The 21,998-nt window shown below is 42.4% G+C and overlaps 1 protein-coding gene and 1 long non-coding RNA gene across 3 annotated transcripts in view; one reads left to right on the forward strand and one right to left on the reverse strand.

Moving 5' to 3' along the window:
- ASB5 (ankyrin repeat and SOCS box containing 5) overlaps positions 1 to 11,948 on the reverse strand; it is a 55,930-nt gene extending 43,982 nt beyond the window's left edge. The window contains exon 1 of one of the 2 annotated variants that reach the window (XR_008295800.1): positions 11,619 to 11,948. Coding sequence is in view for 1 of the 2 variants with exons in the window: in XM_015074193.3 (XP_014929679.1) it covers positions 11,619 to 11,814 (196 nt within the window). In the remaining variant the exon portion in view is untranslated. The remainder of the gene's footprint in view (positions 1 to 11,618) is intronic. The other variant, XM_015074193.3, reaches the window with a different exon arrangement.
- On the forward strand, positions 614 to 7,796 carry LOC113604619 (uncharacterized). The gene is made up of 3 exons (XR_003426586.2): positions 614 to 812; positions 4,081 to 4,179; positions 6,093 to 7,796. It is a non-coding gene; the product is annotated as an uncharacterized LOC113604619 (long non-coding RNA).
- Positions 11,949 to 21,998: the final 10,050 nt, after the last annotated feature.

Consider the following 21,998-nt stretch of genomic DNA (forward strand, 5'->3'; position numbering starts at 1 on the left):
TTTGTTCCCAGGTTATAACGCATACAGTTTAATGGTCTCTTACTCAAGAGGCAAGACGAAATCATTATTTGTGATTTATTATTTTCTCAACAGAGGCATAGCCACCTTCAGATAACCTCTGCACTAACCTCATAAAGAAGCAAGTGTTCCAGGAAGCTCGTGGAGGGATATTTTGCAAACCTGTGCACAGGGCCCCAGACAATTTAAAATACTGATAGGCTCTGAGCTTTTTCAGTGGGTCTATGAAATAATCCTACGTCCTTATTTCCAGTTATAATCTGCTTTGTTTTTTTTATAAAAGGGTTATTTTTCTCCCTTCTGATGAGAAAGAAAAACAAATGCTTTTTATAAGATATGTCCAGTGAAAACCTATGTTTTGCTAGCTTCCTGGAGAGGCTGGCTGGCAAAGAGAAACAGAAAATGAAGGGAAAAAGCCGGATCCCTCCACAAGCTGACTCAGCCCTTCAGGGCTCGTGTTGTCATTATTGTTTTTTGTCCTCCCTTTTCAGCTGCCAGGGATTAAGAGGAAAGAAAATAAAAGGGCAAGAAAGTTTGGCAGAGAAGTTAGTATCTGGTGCTGTGATACTTTGGAGGTGAAGCAGCTTCAGCTCCTTCCATGGCCCTCACCCCAGAAAAACAAAGAGAAATTTGTGATACGCCATTGTGCTTTTACAGCGATGCCTTTGCGGGAAAGGTGAGGTTTTCCTACAGCAGAGCCGTGAGCAGGTTGGCCCAGGAACATTCCCGTCTGAAGGATTTCTGTCAACAAGAGTTCCTTTGACAGAGTAAGATGGCAGAAGAAATGTCTGCAAGTAATTCATTTTTTTCATATTTATTCATTTTTGAGAGAGAGAGAGAGAGAGAGAGAGTGAGCGAGTGAGCGGAGGAGGGGCGGAAAGAGGCTGGGGCCAGAGGATCCAAAGCGGGTTCTGTGCTGATAGCAGTGAGTCCCATACAGGGCTCAAACTCATGAACTGTGAGGTCATGACCAGAGCCGAAATCAAGACCTGGATGCTTAACAGACTGAGCCACCCAGGCGCCCTTCCGTTGGTTATTCTTAAATAAACACGTGAATAAAGCCAACCACTTAAGTTTCTGAGACCATCTACCTGAAGAGCTAATGCGACGGTGGGCAGATTGCCCAAGCATTACTGTGTGCTTACAGCAACTGTTCAGCAAACACCATTTATTATAATTTCACCATGGGGCGCCCGGGTGACTCAGTTTATTAAGCATCTGACTTCGGCTCAGGTCATAACCCACAGTCTGTGAGTTCAGGCCCAGCGTCAGGCTCTGTGCCGACAGCTCTGAGCCTGGAGCCTGCTTCGGATTCTGTGTCTCCCTCTCTCTCTGCTCCTCCCCTGTTCACACTGTCTCTCTCTCTCTCAAAAACAAATAAACATTAAAAAAATTTATAATTTCACTATCTTTTTTTATTGATGCCTCTCTGAGCTACTAGACTGTGGGCAGTTTTGTACCGTTTTTGAAGAACTGTAAAGTAGCGTACAAAGAGCTCACTGTTACAGAGTAACTATAGTCCACAACACTGTGACGAATGGTTTAACTAATTAAAGTATATCTCATAGAAAATGTACAATAACCCTCTGAAATAAATATCATTCTGTCTGTTTTACTAATGAAGACACTGAGGCTGCAGACTTTAAACAACTTTCCTAAGATCTCACAGCTGGAAGGTGCTAGAACCATGACAGAATAATTTATGTATGGCTAAATCACTGTTATCTGTAATGGGATTTGAAACTCCATTTCCCCCTGATTTAAGGTATTTTCTTTATTCCATTAGTCTTTGCCGAGTTTCTTCAATATCCAAGGCATTGTTTTTCTTATATGCCACTGGCTGTTATTTCAAAGACCAAGTGACTTTTTGCTTAATAAAGAAGTATAATTGCCTGCAGTATTTCCCTGCAGTCTTGTTATAATTCAGTATCCAAGTATTTGGCAAGAATTATGTTTGCCTCTTGAGCCTCAGGTTAATTACAAACTTCTTTCCTTTTCCTTCTAGTTAAATCCCTTGTCCTTCAAAACTCTAATTTTTTTTTAATAATCAAAATATTTTGTTACAATGCTGTAGGACCAGGTTTGTGGTCATTTGTGTGTGCTATTTAAAACAAACCTTGAAATGATTATAAAAATCTCTAATATTGCATCTAATTAATTTTCATAAATCAAAATTCCTTTAAAAAATATTATTACTTCCAACGGGCCCTAAACATCGAGCGCATTTAGACAGATTCCCCTTTCCTCCACATTCCTAGACCATCACGCCAGTTAGGTATAAAAGTATTTTTTCAGGACTTAATATTCTCTATACAGGAGATAGTCTCTCCAACCCAAATCACTCTTAGTTTGTTGCTTTCTTTGAGTGACTGTAAGTAGCCGTAAAACTTGGCTTCTAGACTAGATTTTACCAGATGAGCAATTTCATCATAATGGCGGAATGGAGAGAACAAAGCTCACATTTTTGTTTAGCGTCCTTTTTCTTCTTGGACAGTCACTATGAAGAAATATTCATTCCTTCCCAGATTCAACAGCTGTGTGATCCTGTGGGTTTGAACTCTGAAGGAACTAGCGCTTTATCCTTTTCCTAATTCCCCATTCCGGATAGAGAGGGGAGTCAGACCCAACGCTTCCAAATTCAGAAATTCATTTGGTGCTCCACACTGTGCTGAACGTTCTGTATTACTTGCCCTTGATGGATGATAGGAATCATCATTACTCTAGTGAATGAGGTGGTGTGGAAAACAGACGGAGCTCATCGGTCTCCTCAGCAGATCATCAGAGATGTGTTTGGTTGTTACGAAGGGGTTCCGTTCGCCCCAGACTCACAACTTACGTGCTCCTTATTGACTGCCGCTGTGGTGTGTTGGGAACTCTTTAGAATAGCTTCCTCCCACGCTTTGGTAGCAGTCGACTCTACCAACTGACAAGGAATTGCGCGGCATTATGAGGGCGCAGAGGCTCCGCGGGCCTTAACTTCCATGGCTCTCACCGTCCGTCTTCATTTAAACCAAGCTGCACGCTTGATGACTGAGACTAAGCCAGCGTTTCTATTTAAGAGCATGAATGGCACTTCGGTATCACGTTTCAGTTTGTTTGTCCTCTGCCCATAGTTTAAGACTCTCAGCCTTCTGGAAAGAGTGGCTGTGTTTCTGAATGTTTCTATTTTGCTCAGTAGGTAACGGTGGCATGGAAATTTTAGCTGCCCTCAGGGAGACAGGATGGCTGCCTGCCACTTCCCATGCTTGCCCACATTCCTGACGCGCCCAAAATGTTTACCGTTGTTGTGATCCTTAGGAAAGAATGCTGAAAGGTTGCTCAGTTGTGACTCATTTTATGAGGGGGTTAGGTTCCCTGAAGATGAATGTGACCTACATCCTATTTTAAACAAGCGGACACCGTTTATTTGTAAACACCATTTTATCCCTTCTTTAAAGAAAAATTCCTCTGAAAGTCCACCTTCTGAAACTTCATAAAAGTAGGGCTGTCCCGTTTAGAAGAAGGGGCCCCCCCGGGAACCCTGTCCCTGCACGCTGACACAGCCTCTCCATCCCACAGGCTCTTCTGGAAAACTCCTAAATCTACTTAGAGGGCAGATTTTTTTTTTTTTTTTTTTTTTAATCTGTCCCACAGTAACTGATGGAGAATTAGAAGATTCAGAAAAAAAATCATTCTAATAGATGTTGTCCCCAAACCTAAATTTCACAGAGTGGACTGGTTTAATCACAGGCCACCTGGAAGGGTTGGCAATTTAATAATTTGTGAGACTCTCCTTCCCTAATCTGCTATCCGGTGGGCATCTGCAGTCTTAAAAGCCAACGGTCTCCTTTGTAGCGCTGCTGAGAAAAGGCTGGAAAGAATGAATGATTTGTTCTTCATGCAGCTGGTAGAGAAGAAATGCCAAAAGTTCTACGGACTCCATAAGCAAACTCTTCTTTAAAAAAAAAAAAAAACAACTTTGTGAGGGTGGTTTCAAATGAAGAGGCTTTCCAAATACCCCACCTGCTCTCAATGCCATGGTTCATCTATCACTGGGGACAAACCTTCCTGTCTTCTCCCTAGGTTGGAAAATGAGCTTAATGTGCTAAATTGTTGCCGGAATCCACAGAACCGCCAGAGAGCCACTCCGAAGACGTGTCCTGCTGATTCCACGAGGAGGAGGTATTTTGTCTTCTCTGAGATGGAGTTTGTGAAGTACACATAGGGACGTATTAACTCATTACACCAAGGATTCTGTAAAATACTTCCGGTGGTAATTACTTCCATCCTTAGGGAACGGCTCTTTTTTGTGTAGCCTGACTCCAGTCAAGGCAGCAGAAAGCTCTTGCTAAGAACTATTTACTTGTGGCTGTCTGATTTGAAAAGACGTGCCTTTACTGTTCACACTGGCACCAACCGCCCCTCTATGGATCCTTATCTAACATTTACCCATCAAGCTTTGCCCCAGATGAACCAGGCTTGCTTAGTTCCACATTCTAAACGTCCTCTCTGCGCTTATCTCCAGCTGGGTGTCATCGCCACTCGTGCATAACGAGATGCGGTCTGCCTCTGAAATTGACTCTCAAGCCCCACCTTCTTGATGAAGGGCCTGATACTCTCAGGGCACTTCCTTAGAAAACACTCATTACGGAACTGAACTGTTTTTATCTTAGCACCGTATGGATTTCTACTTACTTGCTGTTTGACTGTTATATATGTGCCGTTTGGCCCCACATCACCGAGTCTCCTTTTGCTCATAAGGGAAGTCATGCCGCACATGTGGTAAATATATAAATCTCTCTGTAGGTGCACATACCTAATATACAGACACATGTATTCATCTATGTGCGTGTAGCAAGGACACTGGGCCGGAAATAGGCGTCCAAGTACTTATCGAACTGATTTAAATTCACAACTGTTATCAGTTATGCCAATTAACAAGAAAAAACTTACTTCATTAACTTACTATCTTCTAAAAGACAGAGTAAATTCAAAGACAGAAGGTCCAGACCTACTTTTTATTCTTCAACTGTCCTTATTATATAAAAACTATAGAACTGGTTATAACAGTGCCTCCTATCAATATATGCAAAATTCATTTTGAAATTTTTTACTAAAATACCTGTTATTTTTCAAAAGCCTTAGTGGATAAATAATAAACATACTTATTCTTGCCTAAAAACACATTCTTTTTTTTATTTAAAAAAAAAATTTTTTTTTTAACATTTATTTTTGAGACAGAGTGAGCATGAACAGGGGAGGGGCAGAGAGAGAGGGAGACACAGAATCTGAAACAGGCTCCAGGCTCTGAGCTGTCAGCCCAGAGCCCGACACGGGGCTCGAACTCGCGGACCGTGAGATCATGACCTGAGCTGAAATCGGACGCTTAACCGACCAAGCCACCCAGGCGCCCCAAAAACACATTCTTTTAACAATAAAACTTAGGGCTTTTAGGTAAAAATTTAGGCAAGACACATGTGAGTCAGAAATAATAATAATAATAATAATAATAATAATAATAATAATACAGGCAGAACTATTCTTATCCCTACGCTCTTGCCTCTTTGCTCCCCAAGCTCTTCTTTAGCCTTGTAAAATAGCACATCCCACGTTTTTAAACTACTCGGTTATCAATCTGTCTCCCAGTAGACTACACACACCTTTAGGAAAGGGACTGTGGTGCGTTCGTACAGTTTGTCCTTAATGCCTAGCCCAGTAAACACGGTAAGTAATAAAGGAGCAAGTAATCGAATGACCTAAGGAAGGGAGAGGGAAACAAAAGGTACGAGAAGAATATTCCTAGGAAAACCAACCCCTCGCGAAGTTATGAGTAGGCCAAGTTCTTTAATTCCAAAATTCCATTCATTTCTCCAAATACAGAGGAAGAGCAAAGATACTAACATTAAAAACACGACACTCTTTGTGAACCTGGAACTTTGTTCCCAGATTCCGTTTTTAATTCACAGTATTATAATGGTCTCTTCCCAGAAAAGTGCTCTGACATTTCCAAAAAATAGTAGAGCTTGGGCAAAATGAAAATTGCTTCAAATTTTTTTGTAGCACTTTTGATTATAATGCCGTGTCTTTTGTCACAGGTAACAGTTCTATTGATTCAAGTTATTCTTACCTGGAGCTCCATCTAAGTATAGAAAATGTGCCCAAAGCTGTCACATCTTCACGGTATTTTTACACCTTTATATAACGCACACCATGAAAGAAGTCATCCTACAGATTTGCCTCTTGAAATTTTTCACTGCTGAGATTCTGAGGAAGTTCCTAACATAACTAACCCCACACACAATCCACACGGCAGCACCGAAAACTACATAGAATAAGTTGCTCCTTGAGTACAGGTAAGATGAACATTACTGCTGCTGGAGTTGTTGGCATCTGACATATAGTTAAATTCCTAAAGCTGTTTTTAAACCTAGGATGGACTTTTTGATGGAGGAAAACATGACATTACATTGCATAAAATTCTAGCTGCTTTTCCTACCCAGCTGACGTTGTTCTCCAAGATTTGCGGCACTTTTGCCATTTGGCCTTTGGTGGCACATGGACACTGGAGCCTATTTTCAACAACAGATACGTCAAAAAAAAAAAAAAGGGTTGCATGCTTAATGGTCACCCTAAAACCAAATTCACGAAATCATAAGAACACAAAGCAGTCCCTGAAGAGTCTGCATGTCATGAGACTGTGTTCCAAGCAGCCTCACAGGGAGACATTACTTTGGTGAATTTTTCCACAGTGCAAAATCCGGTCCGTGGCTTTGCACCCTCAGCAGCCCGATCTATCAGCAAAGTGGGAGGAAATGCACACGCCGGAGGCGGGCTTAGAACTCAAAGAGCACAAAACGCCAAAGACTGCTGTCAAGATCCAAGTATGTTAACTTACAACAAGAAGCAGAGTGTCAGAGCACAACACCCGTGGGGGCAAGCCAGCTCATTCTCTTTCTGTAGACACACCTCCCGGAAGAGCCAGATCATAATGGCAAGGTCACTTGGTGATGAAAAAATGGAACAGAAGTCTTACATAACTCAAATGGAAGGCCAGGATTCAGATTCCAGTTCCCCCACTTCCTGATTTACCCTGATGTCTCACAGGAGGGAGCAGTGACCCCGCAGACTCACCTAGCAGCGAGGGGTCCACCCCCCACCCCTGCAGTGGCTTTGGCTGGGAACTGCAGGCTCACCTCCGTGGCTCATCAGTCCCTCTGCTGAATGACAGACGTTTCCTTTAGATGTGTCCATGTCTAACTCTGGGAGACAAACAGTTACCCTAAAGGAACCTCTGCCCTCTCTGCCAGTGCCATTTAAAGGTGTCATCGGATTCGTTTCTTTTTTCTTCTTCTTATTTATTTGTATCATCATTCTTCTTTTCTGTTCACGCCACCACCACCAGGCAAGTCTGGCCCCACATCTCCCCAAGGCAGGAGCCTAACTGGCTTACGTCCCTCAAGCCTGTCTCATTGTCCAACTCCAAAGATCGCTACTACATGCACACGTACTTCAGGTTAAGGTTCTATACATGTGTTTTCCCATTTCCCCCTTTCACTCATAGCAGAAACTCCCAGTGAGTCCTAGTGCCTTCAAAGTTAAGTTTGAACTGCTTAACCTGCCATTCACATTCTTTTGTATCTGTGGGGCACCTGGGTGGCTCAGTCAGTTAAGAGTCTGACTCTTGATTTCTGCTCAGGTCATGATCTCATGGTTTGCAAGTCTGAACCCCACATCAGGCTCTGTGCTGATGGTGCAGAGCCTGCTTGGGATTCTCTCTTTCTCTCTCTCTCTCTCCCCTTCTCTCTGCCCCTTGACCCCCCCCATCCTCTCTCTCTCAAGTAAATAAATTTTTTAAAAATTTTTAAAAAATTCTTTCATATCTGTGCCCAATTTATTATCACTTTCCTACTATTTGAACCTTGGCTCTAGTTAAGTCTACTGTTTCTTAATATTCTATGAGCACCCCTAATCCATGTTTCCGCTTGTTCCTGGGGTCAAGTCAACATCAGCCTCCTCAATTAGAATAAACTACCAGCAGGTGGAGAAAATACATCTTGCATTTTTTTAAGTTTACTTATTTTGAGAGAGAGAGTGAGAATGTGTGCACACAAGTAGGGGTAGGGTCAGAGAGGGAGAGAGAATCCCAAGAAGGCTCCATGATGTCAGCACAGAGCCTCACACAGGGCTTGATCCCACGAACTGTGAGATCACGACCTGAGCCAAAAGTAAGAGTTGGATGCTTAATTGACTGAGCCACCCAGGCGCTCCACATTTTGCCTTTTTTATATCTTGCTTTCTCAGTGCCTTGCTACCAAAGGTGTTCAAAAACAGGTGCTTAGAACTGGCCCTATCCGCTAGTAGGTAAAACCTCTGAACTTTCTTCAGAGCCTAAGATAGAATGTGAAAAGTATTACCCTTAACGGAAGAGAGATGCCGTCTCTTGACATGTCCTTGGGGCATTCGTTAGTAGTTCATGGCTTCTTCTAGGCCCTTGGAGTGATTTCGTAAAATCACTGTGCTCCCCCACACCCTCACTGGCTGCATTGGCTGTCTGTATTGTTTAATACCATAGCTGAAAACATCTGTCAACTCCTGTTAGCCTCACTGTTAGTCTCAAAGTATAGGGCTAGCTTTAAAAATAGACTAGTCGTCTCGTATTTTAGAAATTGCAACCAGGACATTTAACAGCTACAATGATACGGGGGGGGGGGGGGGGGTGGCTATATAGAAAAGTACAATAAATAGGTCCCTTCAATGCGATGGCGGAGTTGATAAAAGTCTCCAGTATAAAAGATGAAGAGGCAGATTTGTAAATTTCATTGGCATCGCAAAGAGATCAAGAAGGAAATAATCTTAAGCTATTTCATCTGCCATTGAGCCTTTGGCATTCTCGTTGTGTAATCATACCCTGGTCCCAAGCCTGACTGGAAAGTACTTGAAGAAAAAACTCTACCCTGCATTGCTCAAATACAATGAGCTGATTTGCAACAGCATCTAGTAAGACACAAGTTTTTTCCTTCATACCAAAGTACTATGGCTCGTGGGGAGGACATCCAGAATGTTGTCAACAGAGTCCTCTGTGGTTGTGAAAGACATGAAAATACATACATCATCTCGTGTTTCATGGAATTTGGCAACTCTCCGTTAGAAATGTTGGGGAACAATCTGGCTAAGTCTTGAAAGTAGGAATGAGAAGCCTAATTCAAAGTGGAATGAAGGTGATAATCTTTCCTAGGCAGGAGGAAATTGCTAGATGAAATGAAGATAATTAAGCTTGATTAGTTAATTATAAAAATACAAACAAAATGAAAATAGTCTGATTGTAGGAAATAAAAGGAAGAGCTATGTTAAAATGGAGAAATAAATAATTTCCTAGGCAAAGAAAAATTAACTCTTAGAGGTAGGAGGTCAAGAGTTAAAAAAAAAAAAAGTTCATTAGGTACCTGCCTATCCTCCTAATATTACAATAAAATTGGAGACGAATTATGCTTGCACTGAATAAAAATTATAATGATATATTCTATTGTTTATAGATTAATACAAGATATGAGAAAGAAGAATTTTGTTAAATCGACATAATATTAAAACAACACAAAGCACAATTTTTCAAAACCTTTTCCAATTAATATTCCCAGGAAAAGATTTTCCATTAATGAGTGTTGATTTCTTTCTTTTTTTAAAAAAAGGTTATTCATTTTTGAGAGAGGGAGACAGAGAAGGAAGAAGGACAGAGAGAATGCCAAGCAGGCTCTGTGCTGTCAGAACTCACAGACCATGAGATTGTGACCTGAGCTGAAATCAAGAGCTGGACGCTTCACTGACTGAGCCACCCAGGTGCCCCTCTTTCTTTCTTTTTTGGGGACATGATCCTAGAGTTCTCATAGATCTTCACGCAGGCTCATAAAACTAGACGGGAACATGGAAGGCTTGTCCTATATTCCTGTGACCTTCTGGCATAAGCACACTGAGATCACATTAAAGAGGAGACAATTGTCTCCACTTATTTATGACTGTGGACCATAAGGAGCTACCATAGCTTTCTCTACACATCTACGCTTTTTGTCACTCCACAAAAAGCGTAGGTGTTTAGCCAATATTTCGCGTTATGTTATGTCTGGCAATTCTCCTAAGAGGTAGACAAGATTTGACTAGGAAGTAATGGGCTCCAGGCCGCCATGAGAAGAACTTTTATCACCTTACGATCGTGTACGATCGATTTAATCTTGTATCTAGAAATGCGGTTTGTGTTTTCAAATCTAGTTTCCTATGTTTGCTGCTCTCTAAACAAAATATTCCGTTTACCAACACAGTGTGCGCCACATTTAAATAGTTACAGCCGGTCCAAAGCTGGGCTGCTGGGCAAGGAATTACGTGCTGCCTGTTCCCTCTGGAGCCCATCTTCTTGTGTGAGTTTCATACTGGCGTTTAGATTTTCCACGCTTTGAACTGAGTACATAACTTTCTCACTTTGCATAAGAACACTCTTTCCCGGGAAAAAAAAGACTTCGTATCCACCTCACATACCAAAAAAGATTTTCTACCTTTATTCAGCTTTCCACGTACCTACAGAGTAACCTAGATTCTAAAATGAAGTATTCCACAAATGGAAAAGGTAGAAAAGCAGATTTTAAGAAGGCAGACTTTCCATTCTAAGTGCTCTTTTTTAAAAAACTAAGTTTTCTCATTCCTTGATGGTACATTTGGATTTTGAAAATTTAAGCTACTTCAGAGGTATCTGGGCTCTGAAGTGTGCATACTTGCCTGATGATGTTCAAACCAGAAATTAATCAAAAGGCTGTAAGGAAATTAAAATGTCACCCCGAAGCTCACCATAACACCTGTTTTACTGTATAGGATATCAGTCCAATAGAATAGAAATGGTTTTACAACCTTTAAAGTCTATGGTTAAAATGACTTTCTCGTTTGGTCTCATACTTCAGTTTCTTCCTGAGAAACATGGGTAGATGTCCTTGGCTACACACAAAAAAACTTGTTAATTCATGTTCCTATCCCCTTATAATCAAGTTTCTACACACTGGGGCAAAGCAATGACAGCTCCTTCCGGAAAACCACACGCCGTAAATCCTAGTATTCCGCAGGCCGTGTTTTATTTTCTAATCTTGGCAAAGTAAACGCTGTGAAAAACAAACACAACCTTCACCTTTCCCTTTTTCACAATCGACTAAAGAGTTGATTTAAAAATCATAAAAATCCGGGGACGTGTTAAAGGACAACTGAAGTACGATCGGTAATGGAAGCCTCTAGAATTACAGCGCGGCCAATGCAATGTTTAAGGTTTTCAAGAGTTGGGTTTTCTTTCTTCTTTCTTTTTTTTTAACAGAGAAATATATCCTCCATGGTAGGTTTCCACTAATCTCTCTGGCCAGGATGCCCCGATTTTATGAACCCAGGCCTTTGCACGGCAAAATGATTTTCTTTTTCCTGGAGCCGTGAGGTTAAGGAATGTTTTCGTAAGGGGCCTGGGGGGGGGGGGGGGGTGAATTTAACGACACAGTGGGCTTTGAAGCGGCCCCTAAAGCAAACACGCGAGGTTTCCTCGGGCTGCGGCTGGAGCATAACTAGCCTCGGCTCCAGACGGCAGAGCGTTATCGTAAACATACCTTGGCCTTGGGTGACTCCATAAAACTCAGCTGCTATCCTGGCCGCTTCCTTGCGGTTGCCTTTGACGATGTAGAAGTGGCTGAGGATGGCGAGGCTGATCTTCACAAAGAGCTTGAAGCAGAAGAGCGAAAGTATGGTGAAGTAGACGTTGGAGAGCTGCTGAGCAAACGGCCGGCTCTCTTCTAACAGCGACATCGCCGCACCTGAACCCTGCGGGGCCGTCGGCGGCGCTGCGAGTCTCAACCGTGCCCGGCTCTCCTCCGGATGCTCCCGAACAGCTGGTCCTGAGGAAGGAAAGCGTCAGCTGGTCACGATGCCCCGAGCTCAAAATATTTATACCGTCCGTAAAAGTTCTCCGCACGCTGCGATTGGCCTGACGCTGCTCGGTGGAAGCCAGGGCACGCACCACGTGCTCCGCCCGCTCGCCCGGCTCCTGACTTTCCGTGCTCCGCGTGGCACGACCCCCCGCCGCCCTGCTCCGGATTTCAAAACCCAGGCGCCGAAATCCGCTTGCAGATGATTTCCTTTTTCGGCCTCGAATGGTCACGAACGCTCCGAAGACTTCGCGCGTGCGGTTCCCGTTGTTAACGTAGACGATTTTCATCATAGGAAGATGAAATTGAGTCCGTGAATTCCAGGCCATGGCTGCGTGATCTCAAGGACTCCTCATCAATTAGCTAACCATGTCGCTTTCACTTTATCAGAAAAAACATTTTTTCTTATAAATGGACAGATTGGAAGGCCATCGAGTCATAATTTTAGACTGTTCATTCGTCTCGAGAACACTTTTTAAGCACCTACTTAGGTGTCAGATATTTTGCTGGACGCTGGGGAGACAAAGAAGAATGTAATGATGGGGCCATAAGGATCAGTAGTCTAGAGGAGCACAGGGGTATGGGATAAATATCACATCACGGGAGCCCAAAGAGGAAGGGCCTGATCCTCCTAGGGAAGAGTCAGAGGAGACTTCTTGGAGGAGGTGGCATATGAAGAGACCTATCAGATAAACATAAGCGTTTTATATAGTCCGAAAACAAGCAAAACCACATAGGCCTGTCATTTTCTTTTTTTTTTTTTTTTTTTTGGCCTGTAATCTTTAACCCTAACTTGAGTTAATTTGTGAATGAATTGCAAGTAGCTCTAAGGGCATTCTTAGGCAAGCTATATTTTTGAAAGACAAATAGAATAAATTATTAAGAAGAATAATGTAGAGTGGCAACCTTTTGGCACCTAAGTCAAAAAGAAAACACCAAAATAAAAAATGACACATTACACAGGGAGTTTATTCATACTTAAAAAAAATTATTTATTTATTCTGAGAGAGAGAGAAAGAGAGAGTGAGCAAGCACGACTGGGAAGAGGCAGAGAGGGAGAGAGAATCCTAAGCACGCTCTGAGCTGTCAGCAGTAGTCCATCCGGGGGCTCCAACTCATGAACGGTGAGATCGTGACCCGAGCCGAAATCAACAGTCAGATGCTTACCTGCATGAGCCATATGGGCGCCCCTATTCATACATTTTTATGACCAGGTTTGGTCATTGTTCAGTGTTGTATGCGTCCCAATCCTTCTGAGAAGCTCCAGAATAACACGTATTAACATACAGACTGAATAGAAGTGGATCGATACGATAAAGGAGCACACGGATGCCTGCACATATTGGTAAGTGTTCCATGCTTATCTACCTTCGTCTATGCTTTTTATGCTGGTTATCTTATCTGATTGGAGTTACTACCATGAAACATTCCTAAGACAGAGGAGACATTGCTGTAAAATAAAGGTGCCCAATGAAGCAGGCTTCTTTCCCCAGTGACCGAGTGGCTCCCAGAAAAATAAATTAGGTCAACACATTAGAAAGAAACGACTGAGCTCTCTCTGAGCTGGTATTGTTTTCACAGGCAGAGAACTAGACCGTTCTTGGCCGTTCCTTGGACCCGGTGTGCCCTTTCACATGCACTTTGGGAATCAATGAAATTACACTTCGAGGTATGGAAGAGAAAGGAACCAAACGTTCCTCTCTCTCACTGGTAGTAAGACAGTGTCAGTTAAGTCATTACATGACGATCACCTTCCAGTTAGTTTTCCCTCTGGCATGGGGACTCATGCGTGACCGCACCCGGAGAGACGCGCCCACGGACAGCTGGGCCATCACAATGCTCTGAGTCACTGCACTGACTTCCACCGCGGTGCTTTAGAATCAGAAGTAAAACCCGCCTAAGCCACATCCAAGTGTGCATCTAAGGTTTCACTCCTTCCTCTTTACCAGTAAGTGCTATTATAAATAATTATCTCCACATCAGCTAATCAGGGGCCTGGATTCTTTCGGGTTGAGGAATACGTTTATTTAAATAAGGCTGCCCTCACTGGGGCACTGAATTTAGATTCCTATGGTTTTAGTAGGAGAAAAATATTACTGACCAGTATGTAGGATTTGTTGTCAAGATGCCAGGTTTTATTTTAATGATTTTCTTGATCTCTACCTCTATTTTTTGCATTGGAATATACTCTCCTTTGGAAATGTTTACCATCCCTAAGTAACCACCAAGTAAAAATTAAGGCTAAATAAAAATAACTCACAGTAAGTGAACTCATCAAATAGAAACTAATGTTGTGTCTTTCACATTTTAGACCCTTTTATATAAACCATGAATAACTTTATTAATATTTGGAAGACACATGAAACGTATTGTGTGTCTAAATACTTTTGCTATTGACCATGTTGAGATGATGTGGTATTGAGATGATATTTGGTTGATTAGCCCAGTACATCCCGACTGTCTTCATCTTTTTAGTTTCAGTCAATCAATCAAACCAAAATGTGTTTCTAGAATGGACGATACAAGAGATAATAAAAATGCAGGCGGAAGTGATTTATTGAAAATCCAGTATATGCTACATGTTTTATATAAATCTTCTTGTTTACTATTTTATTATCTCTCACACTCATTATTATTGTTATTTACATTTTAAAGATGAAGAAAATTGGAGGGCTCCTGGGTGGCTAAGTTGATTAAGCGCCTGACTCTTGATTTTAGCTCAGGTCATGATCTCACAGTTGTGAGTTTGAGCACCACAACAGGCTCCTTGCTGAGCTCAGAATCTGCTTAAGATTCTGTCTCCCTCCCTCTCTGTCCCACCCCACCTCTCTAAAATTAAAAAAAAAAAAAATGTTTTTTAAGATAAAGAAACTTGGGTTCAGAGAGCTTCGGTGACCTGTACACATTCATTATGAGTAACAGCGCTGTTTGAACATAGATCTGACCCTAAACTATGTGCTCAAGTTACCACTCATATTTTCTGTTTTTAGGCGTTTCCAATCTGAAATGAGCCAATGCGATTTACGCACACAGAGACTGAGATAAAGTCACACGGATTCACACACACAGTGAAGAGATCAGTCTGTGATTGTATTTAATCAGGTGCTTAAATTAGTACCTGAGCTAGTAGGGCAGGGGATACATGTTCTGATGATTATATGAGACAGAATCTTGTGTGAGCTCAACAAACGTGAATAAAGGAAAGGGAGAATGTGTCACGACTGGGCTAATATTGGGGGGATTATTCAAGGTGAAGAATTGGTTACAGGAACCAATAAAAATAACAGAGAAGTAGCAGAGAGAGAGGCCAAGGAGTAGGGTAGTGCAGAGTGAGTACATTAGAAACATCGAGTGTTCGGGGCCCCTGCGTGGCTCAGTCGGTTAAGTGTCCAACTCATGATTTAAGCTCAGGTCATGATCTCACGGTTCCTGGGTTTGAGCCCCGCTGTGAGCGCAGAGCCTGCTTGGGATTCTCTGTCTCCGTCACTCTCGGCCCCTCCCCTGTGCTCTCTCTCTCTCTTTCTCTCTAAGTAAATAAACTTAAAAAAAGAAATACTGAGTGTTCAAAACAGGGTCAAATGACTAAGAACGAAAAGAATGAGGCTTAAAAAAGGATCTTAGGTCTGGCCAAGAAGTTCACTGGAGACTTTGTACTCAGTGTTTCAACAAGGGTAATGGGCTGGGAATGGGGACCTCATGTTAAGGAGTAATCCTTAAAGCAACTTCCAAAGCAAAGCAGGCTCCTTGGCTTCCCCCTCATGTCACCCTTCTAAGGCCCTGGCTCTCTGCCCCTCCCCCATGTAGGTGTCTAAGGAGAGTCATCTCTGTGGCCCGCCCCTGGGACCCCCCCTCCCTCTCTCCTGTCATGTCTCCTGCTCCAACCCTTAGCATCTCAGGGAACTACATGAATTGATATTTTTTTGGTGTGTTTCAGAGACTCAATTTCATGTCATTTGGATGCTGAATATGATAATGACTTTCAAATGTGACCACATCACCCTTTAAATTCTCATAGAACAATCTCATTTCCAGAGATTCTGGAACTAACCTCTTTTGACTTAGCTGCAGTATGATCCAAGTTATTAGATTGAAAATGTCATTGGGACGCACACACAAAAAGCCTCTTCCTAGTGCTTTCCAGTTGATAAACTTCAGCATAAATATTTTTATGTAGAAGAAATACAGTCATCCCATTGAAATGATCATTAATGTAAAAAAAATCGGATCCCTTATTTTCTGGTAGAAATCTGAAGGCTCTGATTGACATTTTTTATTCTTAATATTCCAAAAAACAGAACTACAGGGATAAATTCAAACAGCGAGTTTGCTAATAGTCAGTGCAACAGCAAGGCACCTTCCCAGCCGCAGGAGAGGGTTTCTGAGGAGCATCTGTACACGTTACATGCAAACTGAGAAAAGTCTTTTGTCCATAGATGTGACAGTCAATGGTGGCTGATAAAACAAAAGGATCAAAGTATGCAAATTGATATTGGCGAGATAAAAGCTCCCTGGTGTGCTTAAAATACCACTGAAAATATAACCTTCGTTTTTTCATTTTTGTGAAATCTCATGAGAAAAAGTAAGGACAAATGAATCTCTTCGATGTTTAGAATACACTGGAGTTTTACATGTTTAGAATACATGGGAAATTGAAATAAAACCAGAAATGTTTACACTTTAAGTTGAAATCTTTTTTTGTTTTTGAGAGAGAGAGAGGGAGAGAGAGAGGAGCAGAGGGGGAGAGAGAGAGGCATAGAGAGGGAGGGGCAGAGGGACACAGAGAGAGAGAGGGAGAGGGAGAATTTTAAGCAGCCTCCACGCTCAGCGCAGAGCCCAACGTGGGGCTCGATCCCACGACCCTTGGGATCATGACCTGAGGGGAAATCGAGAGGCAGATGCTCGACCGTCTGAGTCATCCCGGTGCTCCAAGTTGAAATCCTTAAGAGAACTGATACCTGCTTTGAGCTTTATCTCGCCTCAGTAGGTTCTGCTCAGTCAGCTGATCTTCAGTTACCCAAAAGCTGTACTCAGGGAAATAGACACTTTGCGAAGAAATATCAGTGAAGGATGAACTGTCATAGAGATTATAATTAGTGTACTAATTATTATTTATACTTTTAGTTGGGAACAGTTTAGTTGAGACCTATTATATGATTGTACTACTTAGGAATAAATTCTTGGTTTTGGCCCTGACCCACACTTCCAGGGTAATGGAACAAAAGAGTAATTTCTGTTAGCATTAAGATAACACACACACACACACACACACACACACACACACAAACCCAAATATCATTCATCAAGTCATCATTGACTTGGATTTTACCCAGGTTTGTTGGGGAAAATTGGAACAGTCTCTATCCTAAAAATTGAGTCATGGTAAAGGTCACATATTGTGGTCACCTCGGATTAGAGGCTGCCTTAGGTCAAACAGATTCTAGTCGTGCATGTGTGTCCATGGCCCTGCAAAACTTGGCCGGAAGCTGGTAGCTCTACATAGTGAGGGCTTAAAAAGTAGAGTCTATCGTTAAAGTACCGTACCCTTATTGATGCCTACTGTGTACTGTTCTAGATATTTCATGTAGTCCAATGAAGTTTTCTTTGTTGTGCTTTGTTCGTTTGTTGTTTTTTGTAAACCCAGCATTCTTTAGAGGATCCGTCCATGCACTTAATATCCTGCTTCCAGAAAAGAACACTTGACTGAACTAAGCCAGTGAAGAGTATTTCTGGACTTCTGCAGGGGCTTGGGGAGAGATAGCCAAACTCTGCAGGGTAAGTCAAGAGAGCAAGATCTAAACCTAAAGATGTTAGGGGATAGCACCTTGTTGGGAAGGAAGTGGCCTATCTAGGAAATAAACCAGTTCAAAGGAAAGCATTCTCCAGATTTGGAGAGGTGGTATCCTGGCACCTTCATTTGAATATGTACCTGGATCCAGCTGCACCGGAAGCCGCTGAATATGACGGTAATATGAACTAAATTGGTTGTTGTTAATTAAACCAATTTGAATTGAGGTTTCCCTCGCTTTTACTGAAAAAGTCCTGATACACTTCTATGTTCTGGAGGCATCACAAAGAATGATGAGGCGTTGGTATCATTATTCCTTTTGTGCAACAAACGAAGACACAGAAACTTGAAGAGCCTAAGTAATTGGCACGAGATTACACCTCTTGAAGTGAAGTGTTGGGATTCCAACAGTGTTTCATTTTGTTTTGTTTTTGCTACGGTTCTTCTCGTGTCACTGTTCACAGGTTAGAGCTGAAACGTTCATGTCGTCCCATCGGCTCACTGTTCCCCCCCCCCCCCATCTATCCCATCTTGTGATTAACAGCACACATGTGTGCCATGTTTGGGTTATAAATAGTCTTTGGCTAAATACTTGCGTATTTCGCCGAGTTAGAGCTCATGGGCTTCACCCACTCTTTGGTACTAAGATTTTGTTCTACCCCGTCTCATGTGGACAAACCATCTATTTCAAGACCACTTAAAAAGAAGCCTTTCACCGTGGCCTCGTGGCCTCGTTTTGAAGAGCCAAAGCATGGGATACATTAGAAGTACGATGAGGTACCAGTGTTGCCTCAAGCATTTCTCTATATACGCGCTTTTGGGAATTAATAAGTATCATTTCTTCAAAGAGGTCAAGTGTATCGATTTCTCTGGGCTGTGGCCAATTTGGCTAATAAAATTGGAGTCTGTGGATGACACCCTTAGGATCCTAAGATTCCAGTTTCTTTGACCGCATAGGTACTGCCTTATCTGCTCTCTTTTCAAATCTGTTTTTTGCCTGCGGTTATGAGCCCCATTATAAAAGCATCTCTCTCATTTGATGTGTGGTTTAAATGCTGCATGATAAGAGCTCAGCAAATATTAACTACATTGTTATGATTTCTTTTATTCATTTATTTACCTCTTTGTTTTTGAGATAGAAAGTGGGGGGGGGGGAAGGAGCATGAGCGGGGAGGGGCAGAGAGAGAGGGAGACAGAAGATCGAAAGCGGGCTCTGCGTTGACAGCAATGAGCCCAATGTGGGGCTTGAACTCACGAACCGCGAGATGATGAGCGGAGACGAAGTGGCCGCTCTTAATAGGCACTAAAATTTTGCTGTGTGCTTTTTAAACTGAATGTCCAGCTTCCAGTAGTACTATCCTGTCTACCAACAATAGACGTCTCCTTATACAAAATAAATCTAACAGATTCCCCCCAGTGTTAGACAGTGTGCCCTTTTCTGCAACCGGTATTCATAACCAATGTTAGATACAAAACAAAGGATACATTTTTGTTTCAAGGTATGAAGGATAGCTATAACTTCCTAAGAAATATGTTCATCACAAATATTTTGTAATAATTTATATATTTTCCCAGGCTCGTGACGAAGTTTTGACATACTGATGACATTTCTGGCTTTCGGTGGGATTTTATTTTTTGGTTTGAGTTTTCAAGGCGTAATGTAGACGTTCAAGTTACAAAATAACACGTCTCAAGACAATTAATATTACACTGAGGAAGTTGGAGGAAAAAAAAAGTTTTGGATACACAGGGAAGAGAGCAGGTACTTTGAGTCTTAGAAATAAAGCTGATCTCCTATTGGAATCCATGGTTCCTGTGTGAAGAAACGAAGGTACCAGAAATGTAAACTCTTACCTGAAGATGTGATGTGATGGCAATGATAGTAAGAATAGTAAAGGCAAAACGTATTTTGTTATATGTTACTAGGACCCTGGACTGGCCCCACGAACTAACTAAAGTTGACCAAGTGGGGGTTTGAAAACAGTGGAAGCTTTCTGGCCAACTGAAAGCCATGTCATGTGATGAGTGTCTAACAGCTGACGTTATGTACGTCTGGGGATAAACCGGGCAAGGCGGTGGGTGCAAAGTGCCAGGGCGAGGTCTGGGAAGGCCCGGTGGTTCTAGTCGCAAGCCGTCACGTTCGGGCAAGTTCCTTGACCCCCGAGCCTGTCCTCTTACCTGTAACACAGGACACTAGATCCGTCCCAGACCGGTCAAGGTGTATGAGGATTTTGATTTCCTTTGAAAGGCGACGTCTTGCCTAGTGAGCCTCTGATTTCACTGCCTTTTCTAAGATAATAAACAAGCTCGCCCTCCGGCAAGAACTGAATTCCAATTTCCCACTGCTAAGTATCCACAGCCGCCTCCTCGGTTTTGCAAGGCAAGAAAAGCCTCTTTTGTTCAACCCCCGCCGCCTGGGCGTGCACTGGGCACCGGCCTCTGTGGGGCACTGGAACACAGTGCTGAACAGGGCAGATGAGGTCCTTGCTGTCACGCGTGAAACATTAGCTGACTCAGTCTGGACTTGGAACCGATTAGCTATCCAGTTTTTAACAATAGATTTTCTCGAAATTATGCAATTTGTTTTGTTCTTTTCTTTGTCAGATGCCCAGAATGTGAAATCATCAAAAAGTCAAGAGAAGCCTTCATTGGACCACCAACCTCAGCATTAATTCAGCGTTTTCTATTCCCTCCTTGTCTTGACCATTCTCAGGCCTCAGCTTTTCCTGACATTTTGGCTTCATTTTCCTTGGAAATTGCCTCAGCTTGGCCTGGTGACCTTTCCACGTAATGTGCTTTGGCGAGCTCCCCCACCTGGCCTTAGACGGTAATGTCTCCAAAGGCAGTAGGGGGCTCTGTAGGTATTTCGCAAAGATAAACAAACGTGAACATGCCTAACGCTGAGGTCCGTGAAGCCAAGATGAGATTTTCCTTCATACGTATCTAGCACTCACTCAAAAATAGGGGAGCACGAAAAGATGTATGAATATGAATGGAAACCAGCACAAACAACAGACCCATAGATATTCGAAGAGTGAAATTTCCAGAAACGTAGTATGTGTCAGGTATTATATTAAGCTGATAGAGATAGAAGTCAAACTTCAACATCTCAGCAAGAAACTGGGATCTTTAAAAAGGACATCACAGATTTAAAAAGAAAATAGAAAAAAATAGATGTCTTGGAACTAAAAAACACAGTACCTGAAATTAAGAACTCAATAGGTGGTGTTCCAGCAGATTAGATACAACCAAGAGAAAGTTAGCACATCTGAAGACAAGTCAGTACAAACCATCCAGGATGAAAGGGGCAAAAGAAAACACAAGACGAATGGAATTAGAAAATCTAACATGTATTTAATCAAGGTGTTAGGAAAGAGAGAATGATCAGAAGCGAAATTTGGAACGATAACAGCTGAGAGTATCCCAAAACTAATAAAAGATATCCATCCACAAATTCCAGAAGCCCGATGGCTCCCAAGCAGGCTAACTGAAAAAAACAAAAAATCCTCCTCATCCAGAACTATGAAGGATCTGAGATATTATTCGACTTGCCATGTAATAAGTAAGCCTGCCGTAGTTTCTTGGCTGCTGACATGACCACATGAGCCTCCTGGGTCAAAGACTGTATTTCAGGTCAGGGGACAAGAATAGAGTATTTGCATCAATTCCTCTTGCCTCCAAGGCCCTCAGGGACAACACAGAGGGGCCCAGGTATGCGCCGCACGTGTAGTGGATTTGTGTCACAGCTGAGGAACTCCAGGCTTTAGCAGTCCAAATCTTTTGTGATGGGCAGTAAGCCGGACTAAACTTCGCCCTGAAGAGAGACTATTATCATTATATCATGCTATGCACAAACTTGCCCTCTGCTCCAAAAAAAAGACATTCATCTCTATTTCCCAAGGCTATTTACTATGCAAACGTCCTTTAAAGGAGAGTCTAGAGAAAAAGCAGCAAGTACCTCTGCTTGGAAGAAGAGCACAGACTCAAGAGACCCATGGAAAATTGTATGCCAACATCTTCACCCTTCATTTCTATACCATCTTGGCTTCTGGCTGGTTCTCCCAAGAGTACGTCACTCTTGCGGCCACTGTGACTGACCTGAAGACTCAACGGAAACCTTGACAAAGGCTGGGACCAAATCCATCCAATTTCTCTCACACAACATGTAAATAAGGCTACTATTTACAAGACCCCAAGCAGTGGGATGCGGAAAATCTTGCAGTACCGATGTCAACCATTCCATCTAGAGTCCTGGACCCAAGCAGCTGAAAAACTCCCGT

Source organism: Acinonyx jubatus, chromosome B1 (assembly GCF_027475565.1).
Source record: "Acinonyx jubatus isolate Ajub_Pintada_27869175 chromosome B1, VMU_Ajub_asm_v1.0, whole genome shotgun sequence".
NCBI lineage: Eukaryota > Metazoa > Chordata > Mammalia > Carnivora > Felidae > Acinonyx > Acinonyx jubatus.